The sequence below is a fragment of the Rhinolophus hipposideros genome (genome assembly GCF_964194185.1).
Source record: "Rhinolophus hipposideros genome assembly, chromosome: 19".
Lineage (NCBI taxonomy): Eukaryota > Metazoa > Chordata > Mammalia > Chiroptera > Rhinolophidae > Rhinolophus > Rhinolophus hipposideros.
Window position 1 is genome coordinate 46,024,055 of NC_138065.1, and position 23,004 is coordinate 46,047,058.

Here is a 23,004-nt window from a genome sequence, read left to right on the forward strand (position 1 = left end):
ACTGGAGATGAAAAATAGCTTTCCTTGTGTCATTCCTCCATCTTGGCAAAGCTGTGTTTGCCCCCTCTGTTTGTCTCACTTCAGAGGCCAGTCAGCCTAGGCTTTCTGGTTTGTTATTGTGAGGACAGTGGGTATGCTGAGGGATTTGGGTTGCAGATTAGGGATCCCTCACCTAAGATTAAAAGGTTTGCCCAGAAAAAGAAAAGCCATCTTTATACCAGAAGCTTTTTTCCCCACCAAATCCATGTCTGGCTCATCGTGAAAGACCTAAGATGACACAAAGTAGAATATCAATTTTCCCTTAAAATACTGAGGACAGCTTTAGCAAAGGAAGCAAAGCTATCTAGTATATGGTTTGTGCCAATAAAACATTTTAGATATATATAAAAAATTATTTTTGAAGCAAGAATTTGGAAAACTCTAGCAGATTATTAGATGATGATGTATGAAATAATGTGTGTTAAATAGAAATTAATGGACCAAAAATCGATTTTGGGAAGCATCAGGAGTGTAAGAGATCCGCACAAGATATAAACAAATGGTGCTCATCAGAAAACCCTCCCATTCTTTCATGTTACTTCCTGAAATTTATGTACTAAAACAAGCAATAGTGAATACTAAGAATACCCCAAACCAGTAACAAGAATAGTTAAATCACTGGTGCTGCATAAGACATGCCCACGCATCCTGAAGAATTTCAGAGATGACGTTGGGGAAAGTAGAGTTGGAGTGTCTGGTTCAATGTGACCTGGCAAACCCTCCCTGTCTATGAGAACCCTGAGCCCTCACTGGCGCCAAACCACCAATGTGGATGATAATGGATGTGATCTGTAAATACTTCAACACCAATGGAACCTAGAGTGAGTGTAAGGTTGGGGGCATGGTAGCAGTGGGCATCTAGAAAGGGAAATCAAGTCTATTTAATCACTGTTCTGTAGGGATGTATCGTACATTCCGATAAAGGGGATCTACATATATTTTCAAAAAGCTTTGCGAGGTTCTACCTTTAGAATCTGTAGAACTTTTTGTAAATGGTAAGTTACCACCCTGTTTGTTGGGCATAGAACCTCTGTAAAGAAGCAGTGTACTTAACTGTCTTCACACATGAGTTGGATGATACTAAACTTTATATACTAAAACGCCAAGATGACGGAGGCCAACTTCAAGATCACTGGAATCTATGTTAGAGGATAGAAGACAGGGAGGTGATTTTCATGTCATCAACTTCACAGTAATGCCCTTAATGCCCAGATAAAGCCTTTAGCTCTAGTTGTAAAATGAAAGGGTCTGTCATATCATTAATGATTCAGGTAAATAATCTAGAGTTCACTCAGATCATTCTCTGAAAGCATCGACCCCACATGCTCTCCCAGCTGAAGCAGGGAAACACAATGTCACCATAAAGGGCATGGAAAACACGACAGTGCTCTACACGTATGTAGAATCATATTGATTCTGTTTTTACCAGGAATAAGATAAATTATTCTTGTCACTAACCTTTAATGATCGTGTTAATATTAATCATAACAGAAATCCATATTTCTCATATTTCGAAGCATTTCCATGTGCATTTTCATTTTAGCAGCCCCATGAAGTAGGTGTTTGTATTATTACCATTTTTTTGAAAGATAGGAACTGCTTTCATAAAGATTTCAGAGGTAGTAGGTACAGAAGTTTTGTCTCCGACTTAAGTTTTCCAATATTAGAATCCTTCCTATTTCTGCAATACTACATTACTGCACTCTAGGGGAGACATTTAATGAACCCACAGAAAGTGCACAGAAAGGCAGCTTTATAATGGGCAGTAGGAAGTGGGTGTGGTTGTGTGACGGCAGAATAAAAATCCTGGCACATACTGGACACAACAGCCAAATATGGATGAAAGAAAGATGAATGAGTCTGCTGATACAAAGGCCAAGATTAAGAGAGGAATGCGATCTATATTTACCACATGAGTATATGTGACCTTATTCACCAAATACTCAACCGCTAGGATTCAAAGCTCCTTGAAATCCAAAGAAGATAAGTTTAGGGCAAATGAAAGGAAGTACTGCTTCACCCAGCAGGTATTTTTCATATGGACCTGCCAAGTGGCATAATCAGAAAATATAGATGCAGTAAGCACAACAAAAAGATACTGAAATTTCCATGCATGAAACAGACATCGTTTCTGAGAAGCTGAAATTGACCTCAGCTTTAAGAGTGATATCCGGAGGATACACACCTCCTGCCTGGCATAGAATTGCCTTCAGCTCTGTGCCTTTTAGACCACAGATGAGGACTAGATGGAGACGCAATCGACACTGCACAGCTCTCCCTAAGTTCCTGTCTTTGCGTCCTGACTGAAGTCTAATAATCTGCTCTTTCAATTCCCTTGTGTTTACAATCCAATGGCTGGATTATGACACCTATAGCTGTATTCTTTTAGAATATGCTCTTACACATCAGAAGCAGAAAACCCAGCACTTAGTTTTTTCATTTTGCAAAACTCCATTAACATTGTTTTTCTTAATGGATGGGCCAGTGCTACTGAGTGAGGAATAGAAACGCCGACATCACCTCCTCCTGCTAATTTCTTGCTATTCGGTACCCGCAGGGTATGCCAAGATCAGCTAAGAAGAACTACCCAGGGCGGGGTCACCTCGCAGTGGAAATGTGTGCAGAGCTTAGCTACAAATGCAACATTGAACCCCAGAAGAAATGTAATGCCAGTTAATAGGAATAAGGCCATGTCAGAAAGTCATGAGGAGAGGGGCAAGACTACATCATGAGCAAGTAGGTTGATTAGAAATTAGTCATATGACAGGAGTTTATATTAGGGTGCCCCACAGGGAAGAGCAGAGAAATAAAGTGGTTTGGAACCCAGACCCTGAAGGTAAACATCCTGTGGGGATGCAGTCTCCTCCCTCCACTTGCTAAATGTGTGATGCTAGACAAGGAGTTTGACCTTTCTGTACCTCAGCCTTCTCGCCTGTAATTGTTATCCACCCTTCCCATTGCTGTGAAGACGAAATGAATTAAAAACATTCAGATAGTGCTTATTTTATGTGAATACTTCATCAGCATTAGCTGCTATTGTATATTGGGTTGACAGACTGTGTGTGTTTGGGGGCTGATGTTCCTATATGCTCCCGTACAATCAATACCTTCCTGGTCCACTTGATCAAGGTCAAAGGGAGAGAATATATAGATGGATTATCAGGTCCCAGTTCATGTGTCCACCACTCCCAAGGGTCATGACCGTGGCGGAGGACCTCAAGGACACTGCCTCACTTATCTTCTCACACAGTGTGTCTACAGCCTCTTCCTTGGTCAGTGGTGGCAAGAGTGGAAGTCGAGTTGTTGGCTTGCATGTTGACCCCTCATTGGACTGTCACTTACTAATTGGAAAATGGAAAGAGTGAGCCTTTAGGAAGAGTGTGTTCCCCTTCTAGAGTCACAATGTGAAAGTCCTAGGAGTAGTTAGCTAATCTCTTTATGCCTCACTTTCCTCATCCTGGATAATAATAATACCTACCTTATGGGCTGTCACGCAGCTCAGTGAGAATGTATGTGTTTAGCCCATTACTAGCACGTAGTAACTGCTTAATAGAAGTTAGCTGTGGTGAAGAATAGTAATAATTATCAGTTGTCCTACTTTATTCTTGTCACATTCAGCCCGATCATCACATCATCCAGCACTTTATGGACACGAGGCCTGCACAGAACATGAACCAAAACTCTTGTGAACAGGGTTGAGTAAAAGAAAAAGGTCCCTGGTGCCCTGAAGTACAACGATAATATAAACACACAGATTTAGACATGTACCAAAGAGCAGTGACCCACACAGGAAGACGTAGAAGGGACAAAGTAGGCGTGAGGCGTGGTCCTATTGATGGATACAAAATAGCAGAGAGATTTCACCCGTTTTCTAAAATGCATCCTTTGTAAAGAATGCATGGCTCCCATCTCTCCCTGCCAGCCCCTCTGGGTGGTGTTTTGTGTGGAGGGCCTGTAGAGGAGGGAAGGCTTTAGAATTAAGATAGGATTTAGGAGAAGGAGAAAGATGTTAGCAGCTGGTACTGTCGCTGTAGGTTACTCCCAGCTGAGCAGCTGCATATTTTAGGAATCAATTGACCTTATATTCCTTTTAAATCATCATTCACTCAGCAGGGACTGGATGGCTAGATCAACATTTCCACGGGGGTATCTGTGTGTCAGGTCATTTAGAGGTCATTTTGACCCCTTTTGTAATGAGTGTTTACACAGATCAGCCTGCAGAAATGGGCCCAAGGTTGTATCAAGAGAGTCTTCAGATCAATAACTAGAATCAAGGAACAAATAGATCTTGTCCTTCAGGGGAGTCTGTCACAGGGAAATCACATGAGATTGCTGTGTGATTCATATACAAGTGTGAATTGGTGAATAATTCCATTTCGTGCTGGGGTCTGTAAGCCCAAACTCTTCAAACTCCTGACAGTGTTTACTCTTGCTGTATAACTTCTGTATATCTAATTCATTAAGCTGAAATATAAGCACAGTGTGTCATGATTTCTCAGTGTAAATAAACATTGTTTTGGTAGATGGCACAGTTTGAAAGAAAGAGTTCTGTGCTAGGAGTCAGAAGGCTGGATTTGAGTCCTGTTATCTCCATCTCATTAGCTCTAACCCTTGAGAACCTCACTTACCCTCTGGCCTTTTGATTCTAATTCTGTAAAACCTACCAAAGGAGATTGATTAATGAAAAAGGGTGGGAAGGGGGGTGGGCTTATAAAAAAAGGCCTTTGCAAGTTATTATATAGTGATTATAATAAGAATTTTTTTTTTTTACTTGCTTGAGTCTTTGTAGAATTCCCTTTCTACTCCCCTTCTTTCGAGTGCTGAATAACACAACAGAGATACAGAAGATTATTAACACCTCATCTTCACTTTGTAGAAACTTCAGCTTCAGCCCCCAGGATGGTGACTGCAGATCACAGGAAGATTAAAAAGTAAAATCAGAGACATTTACAGTGAGAAGAGGCATTAGAGGTCATTTAGTCCCCCTTTTCTTTTTTAAAACTATTAAATAATTGACAAATACATTGTAGGTATTCGAAGTGCACAGTGTGATTATTTGCTATACATATACTTAGACCCCCTGTTCTATAGGAGAAAATGATTTAGAGAGAAATGTAAGGCTTGCGGCGAAATAAGTAGTCTAGTCAGGCGGGTTGAGAAAAGTGAGTGGTTTATTCTGCGCTCCTGGGTGAGGTTCACCGGTCCCCAGAGGGGGCCGGCGAAATCACGCTCAGGGTAGAGGGAGGGAGGCTTATATACGATTTTTGGGGTGGGGGGTTGGCTGAGTGAGGTGGCAGATGAGCAGGCCCCCCTAGCAGCTGTGTCCAGAGTTGCTTATCGCACCAGCGGTCTGCTGCCTTTTCTGGGAAATGCCAGGGGCCCCAGTCTCTGTCAGGCGAGGAGAGGTCTAACTTAGCAAAGGGGAATGACTTGGCTCCTGGGGAGGGGTCTAATTTGGCAGAGGGGTATGACTTGGCTTCCGGCCGCTTTGACCAGGCCCTCAGCTGACCTAACAAGAAAGCCTAGAGCAATGACTGCTCCCCAGTTGTGTATGCATGAGAAGGCGGTGTTCACGGTCCATGAGGTGAGCTCCCAGGTCTGTCGGGATGGGGTGGAAAGCCAAGGCAGAGATGAAAACACAAGGCTCCACTTGAGTGCAATCAATACCTATTGGCAGTTATGATGTTAAAACGAAAATTCAGCTGAAGAAATTTAAAGATCCAATTGGCTTTATTTAATGATTCATGAATCGGGCAGCAGCCCATCTTTGCAGATAGAAAGGAGCTCCAAGGAGCTGTACAAAATGGAAGACTTATAGGCAGAAGGAGATGAGGCCAGGGAAGTTCTTCTAGCAGAGAGTGATTGTTTCAGGCAAGGTCTCCTGCCTTTGGCAGAAGGCAGGGGGCTCTAAGGCAGACCCTGGACTGTGTTCTCAGTGTTGACCAAGTAACTCCATATTGGTTAACATGAACTTCCCCGGAAGAGGCTGAAACCGCAGATAGGTTAGGTATCATGTCTCAATTTGCTGATGCAGAGCTTAGCACGAGTGACTCCATTTGGGGCCTGTTGTTTCTTCTTTTATCAATTCCCCCCTTTTTGATCAGGCTCTTAGCCTAACTCAGAGATGTGATCAAAATGCAAGGCATTCGCACTGCTCCCAGCTTCCACTCCAAAGTTCTCACCGTTTTTGCTGATCCTCTGTGTGGCATTCACAGGTCATGGCTTCAGGTTCACATTTCTTAAGTCCGTCATTCTCTTTGTTCCTTTTCTGACACTCCAGTCTTGGGGAGATCATTTGCTTCGTGGTTAGCGGCTGCAAACATGCATTTAAAGCTTTTGAGAGAATACAGTAGACTCTTTAGCAATGTGGCTGTTAAGGGCACTGACTCCTGCGCAGTCGAAACTCGGAGTACAACTTCAGTCAGACCTCCACGTATGTGGATTCGCAACCGCGAGTTGACCCTTGAACAACGCAGGTTTGAACTGCATGGGTCGACTGAACTGCATGGGTTGATTGAAAAAAATCTGTGTGTAAGTGGACCTGTGTGTTTTAAACAGCATTGTTCAAGGGTCAACTATACTTCTCCAGTGGGACTACTATGATTGTTATAAGTAGGATAATTCCCAATGTTAGAGTCAGTTTAGATCCATGGTCCCCAAGATCCAAACGAATCAAAATCACATAAGTCTAAGAAAGACCGTGCTAAGGGAGTCACCTTTTTAAGCCAACTGGCTTGCTCAGTGATCTCATGTAACTGAGTTGCAACTTCCCCAGATGGGTTAATCCAGATACTGCAGGTGGTGTTGGCCACGACATAGACACCTTCCTTCCTATTCAGCAAAAAGATAATCAAGGGCATTCTTATTATGAAGAACAACTTTGACCAGAGAATCTAAAGGTTGTTGGGCAGCTATTGTTTTTGCACAGATTCTGCAGTACTTTCAAGAGGTAAGGAGAGGTTCCCGCTCATAGCCTCACTAACATTTACATCCTAACCAAGAGGCAAAGCCCCGCCAAAGGAAGTGATCTTGAATCATGAATACTTGAATCATGAATACTTGAATCATGAAAGGAATACTTGAATCATGAATACTTGAATCATGAAAGGACTTGGTAGGTCCTTTCTAACTCAATGAAATTCAGGGATGTTGACCAATGCAATGTCTCAATTAATTTGTGAACAATGAGGAGCACAGTTAGATAACCTAAGAGGCATTGTCTGGTTATGTGCCAGACAATGTGCCAGCCATCTAGGCCCAACAGAATGATAACCACCACAGACAAAGATAAACCCTGTCAGAGCACAAACCGTTCCCATCAAGGTGGCCCTGTTAATGGATTCGTTCACCAGGATTGTTGCATTTGGCCTGGAGTCAAACCAGGGGTCAGTTAGGTTCTCAGCGTTCGAGAAGCAAATCTCCGAGCCTGAAATAAAGAGTTGGTGTAAATACCTTGAAAAGATGGGTGCTGCTGGTGAGATCCTTTTGTGACTGGGGATAGATGTGATTTAGATAATCATGACAACACGGGGCTGCAAATGTACATGAGCTTTATGTAAGTATTTGTGTCTAATTGGGTAGTTACAATTGGAGAAAGATAAAAACAAGGCATTGGCTGTTCTGGACATGAAAGTGGAACGTGGTAAAAGACTTCTAAGTGGGGTTGACTGTAGTTTGTGGGACATTGGGAATGGAAGAGGAGTTGGCACAGGAAGGATCAGGGCGTCTCTAGAATTATGGATAGATTGGAGTCTTTGATGATAAACCTAGTTCCCTAAAAGGTTACCCTCCTTAGCAGTGGCCTGGGACATATGGACAGTGGCTTTATATTTCCAGGTCAATGCCAGAGTAAAGGAATAAAAGAGAAGAAAACAATCTTCATGTTTAGTTAAAGTATGAAGTTCTGATCCGACATCCTGGGCGGAAGCAGTCTGCATCGCTGCCAGCTCCTTCTCTTCCTCAACAATTTGCTGGTGAGGTCTCCAGCTGTTGTGTGGGTCTTAGAGTCTGAAGGGACCCTTTCTGATTGGGAGGTGTAGGCCAAGGTTCAAGGTGCTGATGTTTGGCTGCCGTCTGGGTCATGAGGAGGGTCTGGCATAGTCCCTTCTGAGGAAATTTAAGGGCACGCTTTGTTTTTAGTGATTCCGAATCAGAAGGGTGGGTGAAAATTGGAAACGTTCATTTGGAGGGTCATATGTAGTTAGATATTTAAGGAAACTAGAAGATTTCAGGATCCAGTCCAGTTTGCAAAACAAAACCTCAAAGACAGTCAAAGGACTAGAATCTAATCTCTACGCAGGTGCAAACATGGTTTTTCTCCCCGCGATCACCCCAATTTTTTTAAGTCAAAGATAATCACAGTAAAACTAATGTGTTTACACTGATATTTACATAAATGCAGCAAGAATAGCTATCGACCATATAAGCGCTATTTAAGATGCTTTGCTGGAACTTTCCATAAGGAATTTCAGATTGAACTCTTAAAAGCCTTCTGAGGCCAGGAAGCCAAGCCAAGGACTCACCATCAGATTTTACCTGCAATACCTATAGTTTGGATGAATCTCTCTTCTTGAGGTCCCCAAAATATCCGGAGGTTCCTGCGCCTGCTGGGAAATGGTCTTCCTTATTCACCTGGTAAAGCTACTGATACTATAAGCAGAGCACCAGGTTGATTTTTCCAAGAGGTTTTATTGGCTTCATAAGTCAACCTTAATTCCTTCAAGCTGTGTGGTCATACCTGAGTATCTGCTTTGCTCTCAAATAAGACATTGCAGTGAAAATCTTGATAATATAACCCGTTTTTCCAGCTGTGCCCTGTTACAAGGAGAACAGGTCCATATTGAACTTACGCAAATACCTAACTACAGTGCCGTGAAAAGAATACTCAAGTGTTTCTGAATTCTGGAGGGATCAGGTAGGAAGAGAAAGTCAGTGTTTCATCTTTGTTTACAAAGACATACTTTATTGAATTGCTCTAAGTCATAGATAGCTTAAGAGAAAAGGTTTCCTTAAATCTGGAAGAAACAAAACACTAATAACCCAGCAATGTGTCAGACAAAAAGTCAAAAAGACGTTTCAATCCTTTTTCTCCTCCTCCTCCTTCTGAATTCATTCAGTCCATGTAATTAACTCTTGATCTGCTTGAATCTAGTTTTTCCATGAATTCTGGAAATTCTTAGCCAGTTCAGTTTTATGATCTTAAATTTCTCAGAAACGTGTACTCGTCAGAATCTTCCATGAATCCTCTCGATGATGAAGCACTCTTGTAGGCATACTTTTGTGGAAGCATCAGAGTGAAACAGTAATCGTCTGTATATGTCAAAAGACTTAAAAATGGCCATTTCTTTAATATACAACATTTTAAGAAATAGCTAGGATTATGACCGATAGCATTTTGTTTCCTAAGACCAGAATTTTTGCAATACCTACAAGACTTTTAAGATGTATAGGCCAGGTTATTGTTAAAAAGGACAGGTGGACTTTGAATTGTTTCTAGAGCTGCATTTCTAGTCTTGCAAAAATGTGTAGGATAAGTACAGTTGCTTCTAATTCTTCCAAGAATTGATATCTCTTGGAGCCTAAATAATATCAAGGGGCTGAACCACCCATCTGACTACATTGTAATTAATTTGGTTCTTTCCATCGGGGAGATTTGCAACTAAGATGGAAATCAGAAGGATTACACCTTTGTCTTTGGACTGTTTTTTCTTTCCTTCTGGGTACATTTCACTTAGGAGAGAAGGCTTAACAGAATTGCTGTCAGTCTCTGAATATCGGCTTCCAGTTTGGCCAGATTTCTGATTGTAGAGTTATGAAATCCTTTCAGATATCTTGTCAGATTTCAGCTGGGACAAACAGTAACCATTTCTGGCAGTATTAACCCCTTAGAACCAAGAGGTGTTCTCAAAGAGAGTACAAAAGATACTCTCTTTACAAGAGCTAGAGGCAGCTGCAAAGATCAATAACCAATGGTCTGGATTTTAAAAAGAAGGGACAACATGACATTAATTAATTAACTAATTAATTAATTTATCTTTCTCTACCGGGCACTACAGGCTGGGAGAGCTGACTCTGGTTACAATTCTCACCTTTAGCCAGCATCTACCAGCTATTCCCAGACTCCCATCTGCAAGCTCCAAGTGAGATTTAAAGTGGAGAGTGTAGTGCCAGTATCTACCAAAATTTGGCCAGTTTTTAAATTAATTATAATTTTAGTTTCCCCTTTGCTGTTTAAGGGAATTACTGATAGCAGTTTGGGAAGGGCCTATAGGGACGTCCTGTTTCAAGGGCAGAGATGAGGGCATTTAAGTTGATGTTGAAAAACTTCCCTTGGTCCATAGAGGACAGTCTCTTTTCCAATGTCCCAGTTGATTACAATTGAGATGTCAATTACTGGGCCAGCGTTTTAATGATGGATCTGTAGGAAGGTGTGGTGTGGGGGCCCCGGGTGTTATTTTAGGTGACTGGCCGTGGAGCTGTTGTAGCTGTAAAGCTAATAGTTTGGTGAACGTTTGTTTACGATCTAGTATCTTTAGATTTTTATTTGCCTTTGCAACACATTTTTTAATGAAGCTATTTTGGAATTTCGAAGCCTTTTGGAAGCTTCCGTATACCAATAAAAATAGATATCTCATTCAGTTTGTTTGATTCGAGAACCCTTGTTTTCAAGTATACTTTTTAAATGAGTGATCATGTCTAATTAGAATATTCCCTATCATACCCATTGTAATTCTAGGTTGTTTTTGGTAAGATTTTTGCCATTTACATAGATAACTACAGCTTCTTTGACATAAAATAAGCAGGTGTGCTGGAAGGTGGCGTGCTCAACTCTTTGAAATATAAGGATCCCATTTTTATTATCTATCTGTCTATCTATCTATCTATCATCTATCTATCTATCTATCTATCTATCTATCTATCTATCTATCTATCTATCTATCTATCTATCTATCTGTCTATCTCTATCTTAATTAAGCCTACTCTCAAAGCCAAGCTATGGAATACCTAAAAGGGGTGTGCCACTGGGTTGGGAATTGTGTGATGTTTGACAGTGCACCTCATTGCACGGTAATTTTCCTGAGGTAGGCAGATGACATAGTATCAATCTAACTCATTCTGTGACCAGCCTATCCTAACACGGGAGTCTCTGGGTTAGGTGGTATGCGCTCTAACCACTTTTCAATGCTCAACCCAGTGCCCACCAATGTTTGTGGTTTTTTGGCTTTCAAGATTCCCATTAGCAGTAGCTAACAATAGGTATAGTCGAGGATACCATACTGTTACCCACACAAAACAAAACAAACACATGTGCATGTAAACACATGAGCAGTAGCTCTGAGGTGTCCCTGTAGCCTGGCCAAAAGAAGTTTCCAGACATGAAACTGGGGATGAGAGAAATGACTGAACCTGCAGACACCAAAGAATAGGGACTGTGGACTGATTCCAAAGAAATGGGGAACTGTACCCGCCACCAGCAGTTCCCAGCATTTAATCTGGGGACAGAACCAAGGGCTACGGTTTTCCAATTAAATGGGAACTGTGGCTTGAACTAAGGGCTGGGGGCTTGGGTTTTGGGTTGTACTGTCATCTGCTAGTGCAAGCTGACCTGCCCTGGATTGGAAATCCAATTAGATCGGGAGCTCCACACAAAGAGAGTGGAGTTTGAAATCAAGAGGGACTTACTACTCATAGCCTTTGGAAATGGTGAGGAAGACATAGAACTTAAAAGGACTCAGGGGTACCATGCTTACATTTATCCTTGTCCTTAAAGCCATCGGAAGTCTCCTTCCATTCTACTGATGCCACCAAATCTGTTACAAACCGAAATTCAACTGAGTACATTTAAAGATATAATTGGCTTTATTTAGTGATTGATGAATCGGACAGCATCTCATTTTAGCAGACAGAAGCTTTGAGAAGCTGTACAAAATGGAAGACTTTTATAGGCCAAAGGAGGTGAGGCAAGGAGGTTGTTCTAGCGGAGCAGATTTTTTCAGGCAAAGTCACCTTCCTTTCGGGGTGGGGTCGGGGTGGGCGGGAAGCAGGGGTCTGTCAGCACGATCACTAGTACCGACCAGGTAATTCCAGAATGACTGGTTAATGCATTTCTGGGAGAAGCTGAAATTGCAATCTGGTTAAGTATTAAGTCTTGGTTTGCTGATGGGGGGGCTTTACATAAGTGACTCCATTTGGGGCCTGTTGTATCTTTTCTTCACAGTGATAACAAGCAGTTACACATTTTAGTCTGCAGGCGAGGACTCAGCTTACCACTGAAGGAAGTGCAGCTGTTGTTTGAACACCACCTTCTTTGGCTTCCTCCCTTTTCTTTGACCAGGGTCTCCACTCCCACATCCCTCCGGGAGAACATGCCCATTTTAGTTCAGGAGGCTCTTGCTGCGTGTCTGACAACAAGCTCCCTTGATTGGCCTTGTGTGCCAGTCTTGAATGGGCATGGATAGCATGGCACCCTTCTGTGAAAGTTCTTGTAACTGGATCTTAAAGCAAAGAGAGTATAAGTGGAGTTTTATCAGAGATGTCTAAAGAGTGCTCAATTCTCTAAGGAGCATCAGAGAAATGCACAAGCGTAACTTGGACCAGGTCCCTTACTGTAACTGGGCAGATTCCTGGACTTACGATCCTGGATTTATGAAGACGCTTAAGCAGCTGGAGTCATTTCAACGTACTGTTTGCTTAACTCTGTCAAGGATTATTGCTCAATTTTAGAATTCATGTGGGTGCTATTAATCATGACAATAATAAACACAGGATTATGGTGATGGTGATGGTGCAACATCACCATTGATGTTGAGTAGTGTTCATTATCTACCAAATAATGCAAAGCACTTTACTTATATTATTCCGGGGTTGAGATTTGCAAAGTGAGAGAATGGGCATTGAAATAGTTGAAAGGAATGGTGGCCTTAAAGCCAGGAGCCCTGGGATTTTCCCGTCTAATTTTAGTATTTACTAACTAGTGAACTTGTTCAAGTATGTTAACTTTTCTGGGACACTTTACCTGTAAAATGGAGGTATAAATACCCACTTTAAGGGGTCCTTAAGGATTAAGTTAGCTCACGACTGTTGAAAGGGCTTTTTTAGCAGAGCCAGTGCATAATAATTAATGATTACTTGTTGAGTTGAATCGTAGATGATAGCAGAAATACAACTGGAGGAGAAATAATTAGAAATGGAGATGAATCAAGACAGTTTAGGGCAGGCAATAGGCTATTCTTTTACTGTAAGTCATTTACACGTGATATTTTGTCACTATAAATTTCATTTTCTATCTGTTTTCAAAGGTACAAGCCATAGAGGGGACCTCACTGAAATAGTTCAGGATCAGAGAATTATAACAAATACTAAGCTCTTTGCTAATGAAAGGTTAGAGTATTAGAGAGAAGATTCAAGATGAACAGGGTTCTCACTGGGTCTAGTAGGCAGTTTCCTTACAATCGCCCTGCCACCAGTGTGCCAGCTTTCCCAACCCCCAGGTGTTCATATTTTTTCCAGCACCAGACTGCAGGCAAGTGGCCCCCTAGGACCTGCAAAGCTGAAATCAGAATTCTAATCAATAAAGCGCAGCCTTCAAAATGACTTATGCTCATTACAATGTATGAAATGATCCGTAAATACGTATTTTAACATTACAGAGTTTAAATATTATTACACATCTTACTTGATGTCAGATTTTGTTAAATGCGTGCCGTTATCTCAATTTACAAAGGTCATCCGGGTGGCAATGCAGAATAGAACTAGATAGCTTCAAAAATTTTCTCACCAGTACATCTGTGGCTCAGATACCCCTGTCTTTTTCAAAGAGCTTTGAGCTTTTTTTTACCCCCTTTCCAATGAGGCTTTAATGAGTATCATGTGGATAAACTCTTTGCAGAGGTTTGAAAAGATCCAGAGACACATTGTGGTAGGAACAAGCGAACGATTTTGGATGAAATCATAAGCCATTTGAATATCTCCTCATCCCTCTGCTTGTGTCAGAACCTTTTGGCTTCATTTTGCCCTCACAGGAATGCTTTCATCTCCATGGCTAGGTAAATAGAATGTTCGTGTAGTTGCTTGATTGCTATTCATGCCAGCACAGAGTAGCGCAGAGTGACCTACTTCCAGCAGCATCCACAGAAAGTGTCACTGCTTTCCATCAAGCCTGCTTTAAAGAGCCACCCTCTGCTTTCTGTAGCTCCTGCCCACACCTGCCCCTGAAGACAACATACTATGGACCATCGAGGGTCCTCATTTCTTCTCTTACAGCACTCCTGCTTTCTCTGTTGGTTCATTTTAGCCCATCTTAAACCTCTTCTGGAAAAAGAGAAGTGGTAGCTTTAGAGGTTGTTAACATCTCTGATTTTTAGAGTACTGCTCTAAAAAGGGATATGGGAGGGGGGTGCAGAGAGAAATCAGGTGAAGTTTTCTTCTTCTTTTTTTTTTTTTTAAATCTAGACCACCCTGTCTGCATAAACATAATTGATCACAGGTACGTAACTCATTGGAAACCATTTGGAGGTATCTATGTGTGGATGATTCTTTTTTGTTGGGGACCACTGAATGGAGTTTCCAAAGGTCACTATCCTGAGAGTCAATATATTCAATCCTTACTCTATAACTTGGTAGGCTGGACTGAGTTGGAAGCATTCCAAATTCCAAGAGGAAAGTCTGACTGGAAAAACTTCCACAGAGATTTTTATCCAGTTGGCACAAATACACTTAGCCTGCATCTGATTTGGGGTCTAACTACAGCCAAATGTCATGTGTGGTTTTGTGTCATTGAATACCATGGTTAGAGCTGGGGAGTCCTTCGAGACCTTCTAGTCCAATCATTTGAAGATAAAAGTGAGCTCCAGAGAGATTACAGAGCCTCATTCTCCCAGCTTCCCATCCCATGCGCCCGTTAACCTGCCATTCCGTTTCTCATCACTGGACCATTAATGCTTTAGGCTCTTTTGTTTTTGCTATTGAGAACAAATGTCACCGAGCAGGGGAAATAGAAATTCAATTATCTTTCTCTTGGTCACAAGTGGAAATTTCTACTCCAAATCTTGTCAAGTCAAGAAGTTTCTAGAAATGTCCTTGAAAATGGAACCTCCTGTGCTTCCTTTGGGTGAGAAGTTCTTGAAATTATGATCCATTTTATTATAAAGCCTTTGCTCACGTGGTTCTGTGGCCATTGCTCAAGCCTTTTTGGAGGCAGAAGAACAAGAATGAGATGGTAAGTGGCAGCAAGCAGTGAGCTGAATAGCGGAACCACAGTGAGAATTCCTTTCCCAGCTGGACTCTGAACATCTTCACAAAAGGATTTCCTGGCTATGCTGTCTCCCATTTTGTTGTTCATTTAGCCAGGTCTATATAGGCACAAACTTCAGGCCAACCATCATGGTTGGCACCTGTGCTGGTTGAATTCAGGCCCAGCAGGGCACCTTATTTTATGTGGCTGTCACTCTGGGAGGTAGGATTGTATCACTTGAGCTCTGCAGACCAGCTAGTCCCTGGGGTGAGAGGTGTAGAAGCCCAGCCAACTCAGCCCAAGGCACGTTGTTTCTCTGGCCAGTCTCCTTCCCTCCCTTCTCTTGACATTGTCCTTGCTCTCTGCATCCTTCTCCTTTGTCTGCTTTTCATCTGTCCCTTATCTTTCTTCACAGATGGCCAGGACACTAATGTGCTGCTGTCATTATGTTTATGGAACAAGTTGGGGTCTTTAGAGGCTGCCATTAAAGACTTGGGTCATGGTTGATACCAGGGTAAAGATTTGCAGGATAATTAGTGATCCTCTACTGTTATTAACCCTTGACTTAAGCGGGTTATTTTCTTACGAAGGTGGTGAAAGTTAATGTCACTGTTAATAGTTTCAGTTGGAAGACCATAATGAAGCCATGTGGGAAACTAGACCTACCATTAATATCTTTCAAAATCTAAAATTAGAGTTGGGGGAAAAGGAAGGTAAAAAAGAATTGAAGAAAAGGGGGTAATTCTATCACAGGCCTATCTTTGATAACCTTAATGCTAGTCCTTGGTGGACAAGATCCATTTGTTATTCTTAGTTTTGGACAGTTGGCTGATCACTATTAGATTTCTGAGCTTAATCCTCATCCCACAAACTCAGAATGGCAGCTGAGATAGCATAGGGTGGAGGAGTGGCTATGTTCTATTTTTAGAGATGTTCCCCTTCCCTTGTACTTCTTTCATAAACAGGCTGTTCGTTCACATTTAATAGAATTGAAAAGCAACCAAGCAAAGCTAATAACCTGTAGACACCCTGCGCCCCCTCCCCTCCAAGAGCAGGAAATTTTGTGGTAGTGCATTTTGTCTTCCAATTAATCCAGTTCTTTTCTAACTCTGCTCTGAGGAATCCCCTCAGAAGCCATTTTAGATTTGGATTAGAGGGATTTTAGGATTAATAGCAAGTTTGAAAATCTGGATCTAGGCAAGGTGTTACCCTGGATCTTGAAAGACTGCAGGGCCAGTTCATCAGGTGCCTTTAACGTGAGGCTAAGAATTGACATATTAATGCTTCTTCCTAGCTTGATCTCACCACCTGAGCCACCTGGTGACTACTCAGTTGGATTCAGCTTGAAACTCAGCCTTGCCAGGAGTGAAAAAGGCTCTAAGTTATTCAGTGAATTAAAGGATCTTTGATAATTTCCCCAGTTCCAATCCAAATTTGACTTTAAATTATTAAATTCTTTGAAAGAGGGCATCATGGACCCGGTCTTCAGTGAAGTTGTCTTTCAAAAACATGCTGATCCTGACATAATGTGTTGTCTTAGCAGCTCATTTCAGGGCTTGTCAGCATGGGGGACTGCCTAAAGCAGGAGCAGGGCACTGAGATAGCATGTGTGAGTTGTGCTGCCTGGAAAAGGTATTTTTGTAGCAAGCTTTGGGTGTCCTAAAGTAACCCTACAAAACGATGGTGCTGCAAGCTCACAGCACACACGCTAACATCAGAACAACGACAATGGCTAGTTTCAACGTGATTTCATCTCATTCTCCTTCCCTCTGCCTTTTTGCATTCTAGATTATTTTCTAGCAGGATTTCCCCTGCCCAAGTTGAGATCATCTAGTTCTCCATTGTATGCAGAAGCTCTAAGGTGTCTGCTTTAGGAAGCACATAGCTGTACCAGCATGAATGAGAACCTTTCTCACCAGCGTGAGGTCTAATATGAAGATGGGCCTGGCTCTCAAAAACTGTGACCAAGTCACTCCAAACCTGTCTACTCTGTGCGTAGAGGGACATGAGAGGTGGGATACAGTGTTAAGACTTAAGAGAAGATTTGACATTATTTGGGATATTGAAATTATGACCATTCTAGGTGGTCATGTGAAGCACAACCTTTTGGACTTAAAATTGTGGATTGTCACAAATCACAGAAGGATCTTGAAATTCGTCTACACAGCTCCACCATATACAGATGAGCAAACTCAAAACTAGGCGGCTCACTGAAGTTCTAGTTCAGAATTTTGATCAATTCAGAATACAGGATCAGAGTCCCAGTGACACTGATTGAATCTGGTCTGTTTGCTACTCTCTTTCTGAGTCTTTTCTTTTATCTTTCTCAGTCATGGCTTCATTCGCTTCTCTGCTTAATAAAACCATGGGTGATTCTCCCTTAACACTGAACCCCTTAAACTGGCATTCACAGCTTTCACAGTTGACATCAATCTGAATTTTTAGCTTCAGTCCGTGACTACTCCTTTTCAGACCCTCCAGCCTGCAGCATAACCAGAGCTCCCTCAGTTTTGTAAACACTCATTATTCTGCTGTTCCTTTGTATACACCATTCTCTTCATTCGGAATTGCTCCCCAACATTTCTTCCTATTTTATCCCTTCCCATGGATTTGTGGCCAGCCAAGTTCCACCCTCTCATTCAGCATTGCGGTTACTATTTAGAGGACGCATTCACGACCATGTCTTCACTTTCTTACTAGATCCAAAGCTCCTTGAGGGTAGGTGTCATGCATCACAATTGGCTAACTATGGCAGATAGGGTGTGCTCCAACAATATTTGTTGTGTACAAGAATAACACCCTAGTTTCTGTATATTCCAGGCAATTCCAGATTCTTGGAGGTGCTGAGATATGTGTAGGGGAAGAATGGACACTCTAAAAGTCAGGGCAGCCTTAGTCTCCTGGAGACCTGAGCCCCACGTGTGGTGATGGCTTTGGTGCTCAGGCCACCTGTGGTATCTTGAGATGACTGTGTGAGCTCCTATTGGCACTTGTTTTTTCAGAACATTGTAGCAAAGGCTCTGTGTGAGCCTGGCCCGCAGCCCTCAGGAGGTCTTGGACTAGAGTAAATATTTTATCACCTTCCCAGTTTGCTCCTTGGAAGTCTCAGGACAGGCTTGTGTTGGTAAAGCAATTTCTGAGCATTTCCTCTTCTTGAGCTATTCTGCTGACATTCATACCAACGTGACTGCATTGACGTTCCAAGCTCCCATCTCAGCCCTCTCGGCAATGCAATTCACAGGACATTTATTATTGTGCCCTGTGTGGTTTTTCATTGTTTGACCTAGGCCAGGGATAGCGTAAGTAAAGAAGTTCCTAGTTTAGCATTTTAGCTCTTCCATGTCAGGTCCTGCCAGAAGAGGGGGAAAAAAGCCATGGAAGAAGCCACCCTTTCTTAATTATCTTGAGTCTAAACAACGACAGTGCCCTCACTAGCAGGCTCTCCTTCCTTTACCCTTTGTCCTCTGTGATGAGTCTGTTCTGAGCAGAATCAAGATGTCTCCATCCATCGGGATAGGCATGAATAATGCCCAAGAGGTTCGGAGGGCTGGCCTGGAACCAAGGCCGGAGATGCGGTGCTCTCAGCCCACCTCCCCATGGAACACTTGGTCAGGACCCTCACTGTACCTGTGCCATCACTCCTAGAACCCTTCCTCCTCAAGAGAGTCTTGTACTGTCAATGAATATAGGGTTTCTCTAGGGGCTGATAGAAATGTTGTGGAATTAGAGTGATGATGGTTGCACAACTTTAAAAAACCACTGAATTGTATACTTTGAAAGGGTTAATTTTTTTGGTATATAAATTGTATCCCCATTTAAAAAAAAGCCATGCAATACTAAATACTAAAAAAAAAAAAAAAAAAAAAAAAGAGAAAGAAAAAGAAAAAAGAAAAAGCCAGGCAATAAAATGCCATGCAATACTAAAACCCTATGCCAAAAATTAAAACACGGTACCACAAAACTCCTAAAAGCACATGGTATTTCTCCTCAAAGGCTTGCTCCCTCTGTGTACCCAAGGTCAGGTGGTCTGGTATGTGTGTTGGGGTGAATGGTGTCCACTAGAAGTTCATCTGTCTTGTTCTCTGTTCTGTGTCAGGGTAGGGTGACCTTGGTCCGGGTATTTAGTCATCTTTGTTTCCACAGTTAAAAAAGAGGCAATGAGCCTGACCTACTTGAGGATCTCCTGGGAAATAAAAATCTGGTTTGTGAAGCGCTTTCAAGCTATGAGGGGCTAGATTCCTTCTGACTAGTTATGGGGAGGTCTGAAGTGGCACCCACATGTATGGATAAATCCCAGGCTGGGTTAGAGCAGGTGTGGGTGGGAGGCTGGACATGTGCTGCTCTGGGTGATTCAGTGATGCCGTGAGGTGCTCTTGTGATTTTTATGTCTATGGTGAGAAGGAGATGGAGTTTGGCTTCTACAGCAATGACAGGAAAGGGACTGGGGTGGGAGGGTGTATTTCTCAGGAGGAATCTTTCGGGTGCTTTGATGTGAATGCTTGGAGAGTGGTGAGGAAGGTAAGTTCTGTCCAGGAGGGTTTGGGATTGGAGGGGAAGTACGGTGTGGCTGAGCAGGTCTAAGTAGGCACCCTCAGAGTCATGCCCAAAGGTTTCTCTTCACCTGGACATCCGGGAGCTTCCTTGGAGGAAAGGTGAATCAAGAATTAATTAAAAAAAAAAAAAAAAAAAAAAAAAAGGTATGTAAAAATATAATCTTTGTTTTAATCTTTCTCATAGTTTATGGCTTGTATTTTCATTTTTTTTCCCTAGAATCTTTTGATAAATAAAAGTTGTTAATGTCAAAAAAAAAAAAAAAAAAAAAAAAAAGAAGCTTGTGCCATGGCCTCCCTCAGGCTGTGCTTGTGGGAAACGAGGATTGGGAGGCGGGGGATTCTCCATGCCCACACCCTCTGCCCACAGCAGCATTCTTGATGCGTGTGACAGTCACTTCCCAGAGCATGGACAGCTTACCAGCCAATGCCCATTGGGACAACTGAGTCCCCTGGGGATTGGGAGAGGGGCTGTGGATGAAGGGGGACTCTGATCGCCTTGTTGACGCTCCTGCTGGGCCTCCTTCGTATTTCCAGGTTTACTCTTCCCCCTGGTCTGTAGGATGACATAGGGGATCCTATGGGTGTCTTTTAGGCACTGGCTCATGCATGATCTGTGGCTCATACAGAGTCTTCTCACCGACCTACCCTGACGGGACCAGCCAACATTCTTTTTCCTCTTCATCCTTCTCCTGCTCTTCATTCTCCTATTGATGCCTGAATGTCCACTCCCCACTTATCTACCTATTAAACAGAAGCTCACTCACGCTTCAAGGTCCAAGACCAGGAAACCAATATCAGGTTTTGAGGAGCTACTTTCCTTCCCTCTTCCACCTGCTACCCAGATGAGATTAGTCTTTCCATCTTGAAACTTTGCCATGAACGTGGTGTAACCCTTAGCCCGTTCATTCATGGTAGATTACTTTAGAGAACTTGTTGAGGGACTCATTTACATTAGTATCTGCATGCCTAGAGCAGTGTCTCGTGCCTAACACATACCCACTATGTGTCTGTTAAATTAATGAATAAATATGTATGTAAATAAAGCCCTCACACAAATAGTGAAAGATATTTTTAAACTCTATAAATATTTAAAATTGCTATCCTCTTTTTGGTTGTGGTACTTGATGAGAATACTCTCTAAACGTGTCTTATTAAATCTTTTTTATGTCTGTGGAATTTTTTTTTTCTTTTTGGTCAAAGGTGATAAATTTTGGGAGAAGAAGCAATGACTTTCAAAACTGACGTTTTATAAAGCAAAACTCTACCAAAGTGTGTTCAGTATAATATCCGTTCCCTCAGCTAGTAACAGTTGTTAAGGAAACTGATAGTTTGGGGGCCAGATGAAGTTCAGGAGAGGCTAGGTGAACCCGGTGCCCCGACTGTGGAATGTCTCAAGGCTGTGATATGATGTCACTTAGGAGTATTGGCAAGCGGAACGCATGACGGTGCACTTTTGCCACCTTACCATAACATCTACAGTGTGAAGTATATAGTAGGTTTATGGTATTTTGTTATTTGATGATCACAGTCCAGTGCCTCAATCTAGAGTCCTGAGAGCAGGTGAGTGCTTGCGTCTGGGATGAGGGCCCACTTCTTCACCACCCTCTCCACGTACACCACCTCTGCTCTGCAAAAATAAAGAGAAAAATTAAAGGGAATTAGCACATTATTTTACCTGCCACAGCAAGTGGCAGACATCTCCACTGGGCTGTGCAGCAAATGATTGTCTTTTTTGAAATAACCTGTCAGCCCCAGTTGTTCTGCAGTAACCTCCCAGGGCTGTTCCATAAGTGCCAGTTCTCTGACTAGTAATTACCAACTCTCTCCTTGGTGGAGTCACTGGTGTGTCTAGGAGTAATTGCTAGAGAACTCACACTTTCAAGTGTACAAGAGGAAAACAACCTTGTATTTACCTCGAGGGGCGATGAGGGTATTCAAACTGTGCTGGGTCAAGGATGCTGCTGATCATAAATATATGGGAAAGAACTTGAATGTTTACCTTGGTATTTTTCTCAATGGGTGAGAGGCTGGCTCACTAGATTATGGTGCCAAGACCTATGGGGGATAATTCTCTTCTTCTCAGCGCCTCTTCCCTTCCTTGAGACTTGGAGCTGACCTAATATAGTTGGTTCTAATATAGTTAACTAACCTAATATAGTTAGTTCTCAGCTGACTCTGGCTAATCAGGACCCATGGCTAGGAAGAAGATGAATAAGAAGATTCAGACTGGTACAGGAGGAATTCTGACCTGTGCCTTTGGTGTTTGTCCTCTAGAGATTTCAGGGAACACGGAGGACATCCCTCTGGTACGCTGGAGGCAGCAGTGGCTGGAGAATGGCACTTTGCTTTTTCATATCCATCACCAAGATGGTGCCCCAAGCCTCCTCGGACAAGACCCAACCGAAGAACCCCAGCATGAATCAGCAGAAGAAGAGCTGAGGATCCTGCATATCTCAGTCATGGTAAGAGCAGCGTGGCCTTAGCCTCTCAGGCCATAGCTTATATTACCTTGACCTTAAGACATAGCTCTACAAGTCCCAATGCCGTAATGATCATTGATCGCGTTAACGAGTAAATTTTCCATTTTTGGGAAATGTCTCCACCTGTGGTATAAGTAAAAATTGCAGTTATTGCTATAGAACCATTAGCCAACTGTTCTCCCTAGGGACATGCCTAGATGTGGAGTAACGTACAAACCATCGAGAATATCAGATGGAGGCAGTGGATTGTCTTAGAAAGGAATTAGTCAACTAGTAGGTCAGATTCTTATAGTAGTTGCTCCGTAAATATTTGCTGAATGACTGGATTGCCAAGCTGTTTGCTGCTACCAAGCCCTCTTCTCTCTTCTCCCCACCCAGGAGAAAGGCAGCATCCTGGCTTTCTCTCTTCTTACAATAAAGGTCATATTAATGGGTACTAGTCCCTCCCTCTAGCCCAGCTCAGAAACTTCACTATCAGCATCCCTTCTCCTATTCAGAAATTATTAAACACATTAGAAGATTCTTCCTCAGAAAAATTTGAAGATTCTTCCTAAAATTCTAGAAACTTCTGTTTTAGAATCTCACTAGAAAGTAAGTGCTACAGTGGCAGTCAGGGGTTTTCTTCTGTGGTACTTTGTTCACTGATGAAGCCTTAGCACTTATTGCTTAATTCACGTAGTTAATGCTTAATACATATCTG

At 42.3% G+C, this 23,004-nt stretch overlaps 1 protein-coding gene across 2 annotated transcripts in view; it reads left to right on the forward strand.

The window, feature by feature from the left end:
- ASTN1 (astrotactin 1) overlaps positions 1-23,004 on the forward strand; it is a 288,385-nt gene that overhangs the window by 83,066 nt on the left and 182,315 nt on the right. For both annotated transcript variants that reach the window (XM_081024738.1, XM_081024737.1), the window contains exon 2: positions 22,099-22,286. In XM_081024738.1, the coding sequence (XP_080880864.1) occupies positions 22,099-22,286 (188 nt within the window). The remainder of the gene's footprint in view (positions 1-22,098; positions 22,287-23,004) is intronic.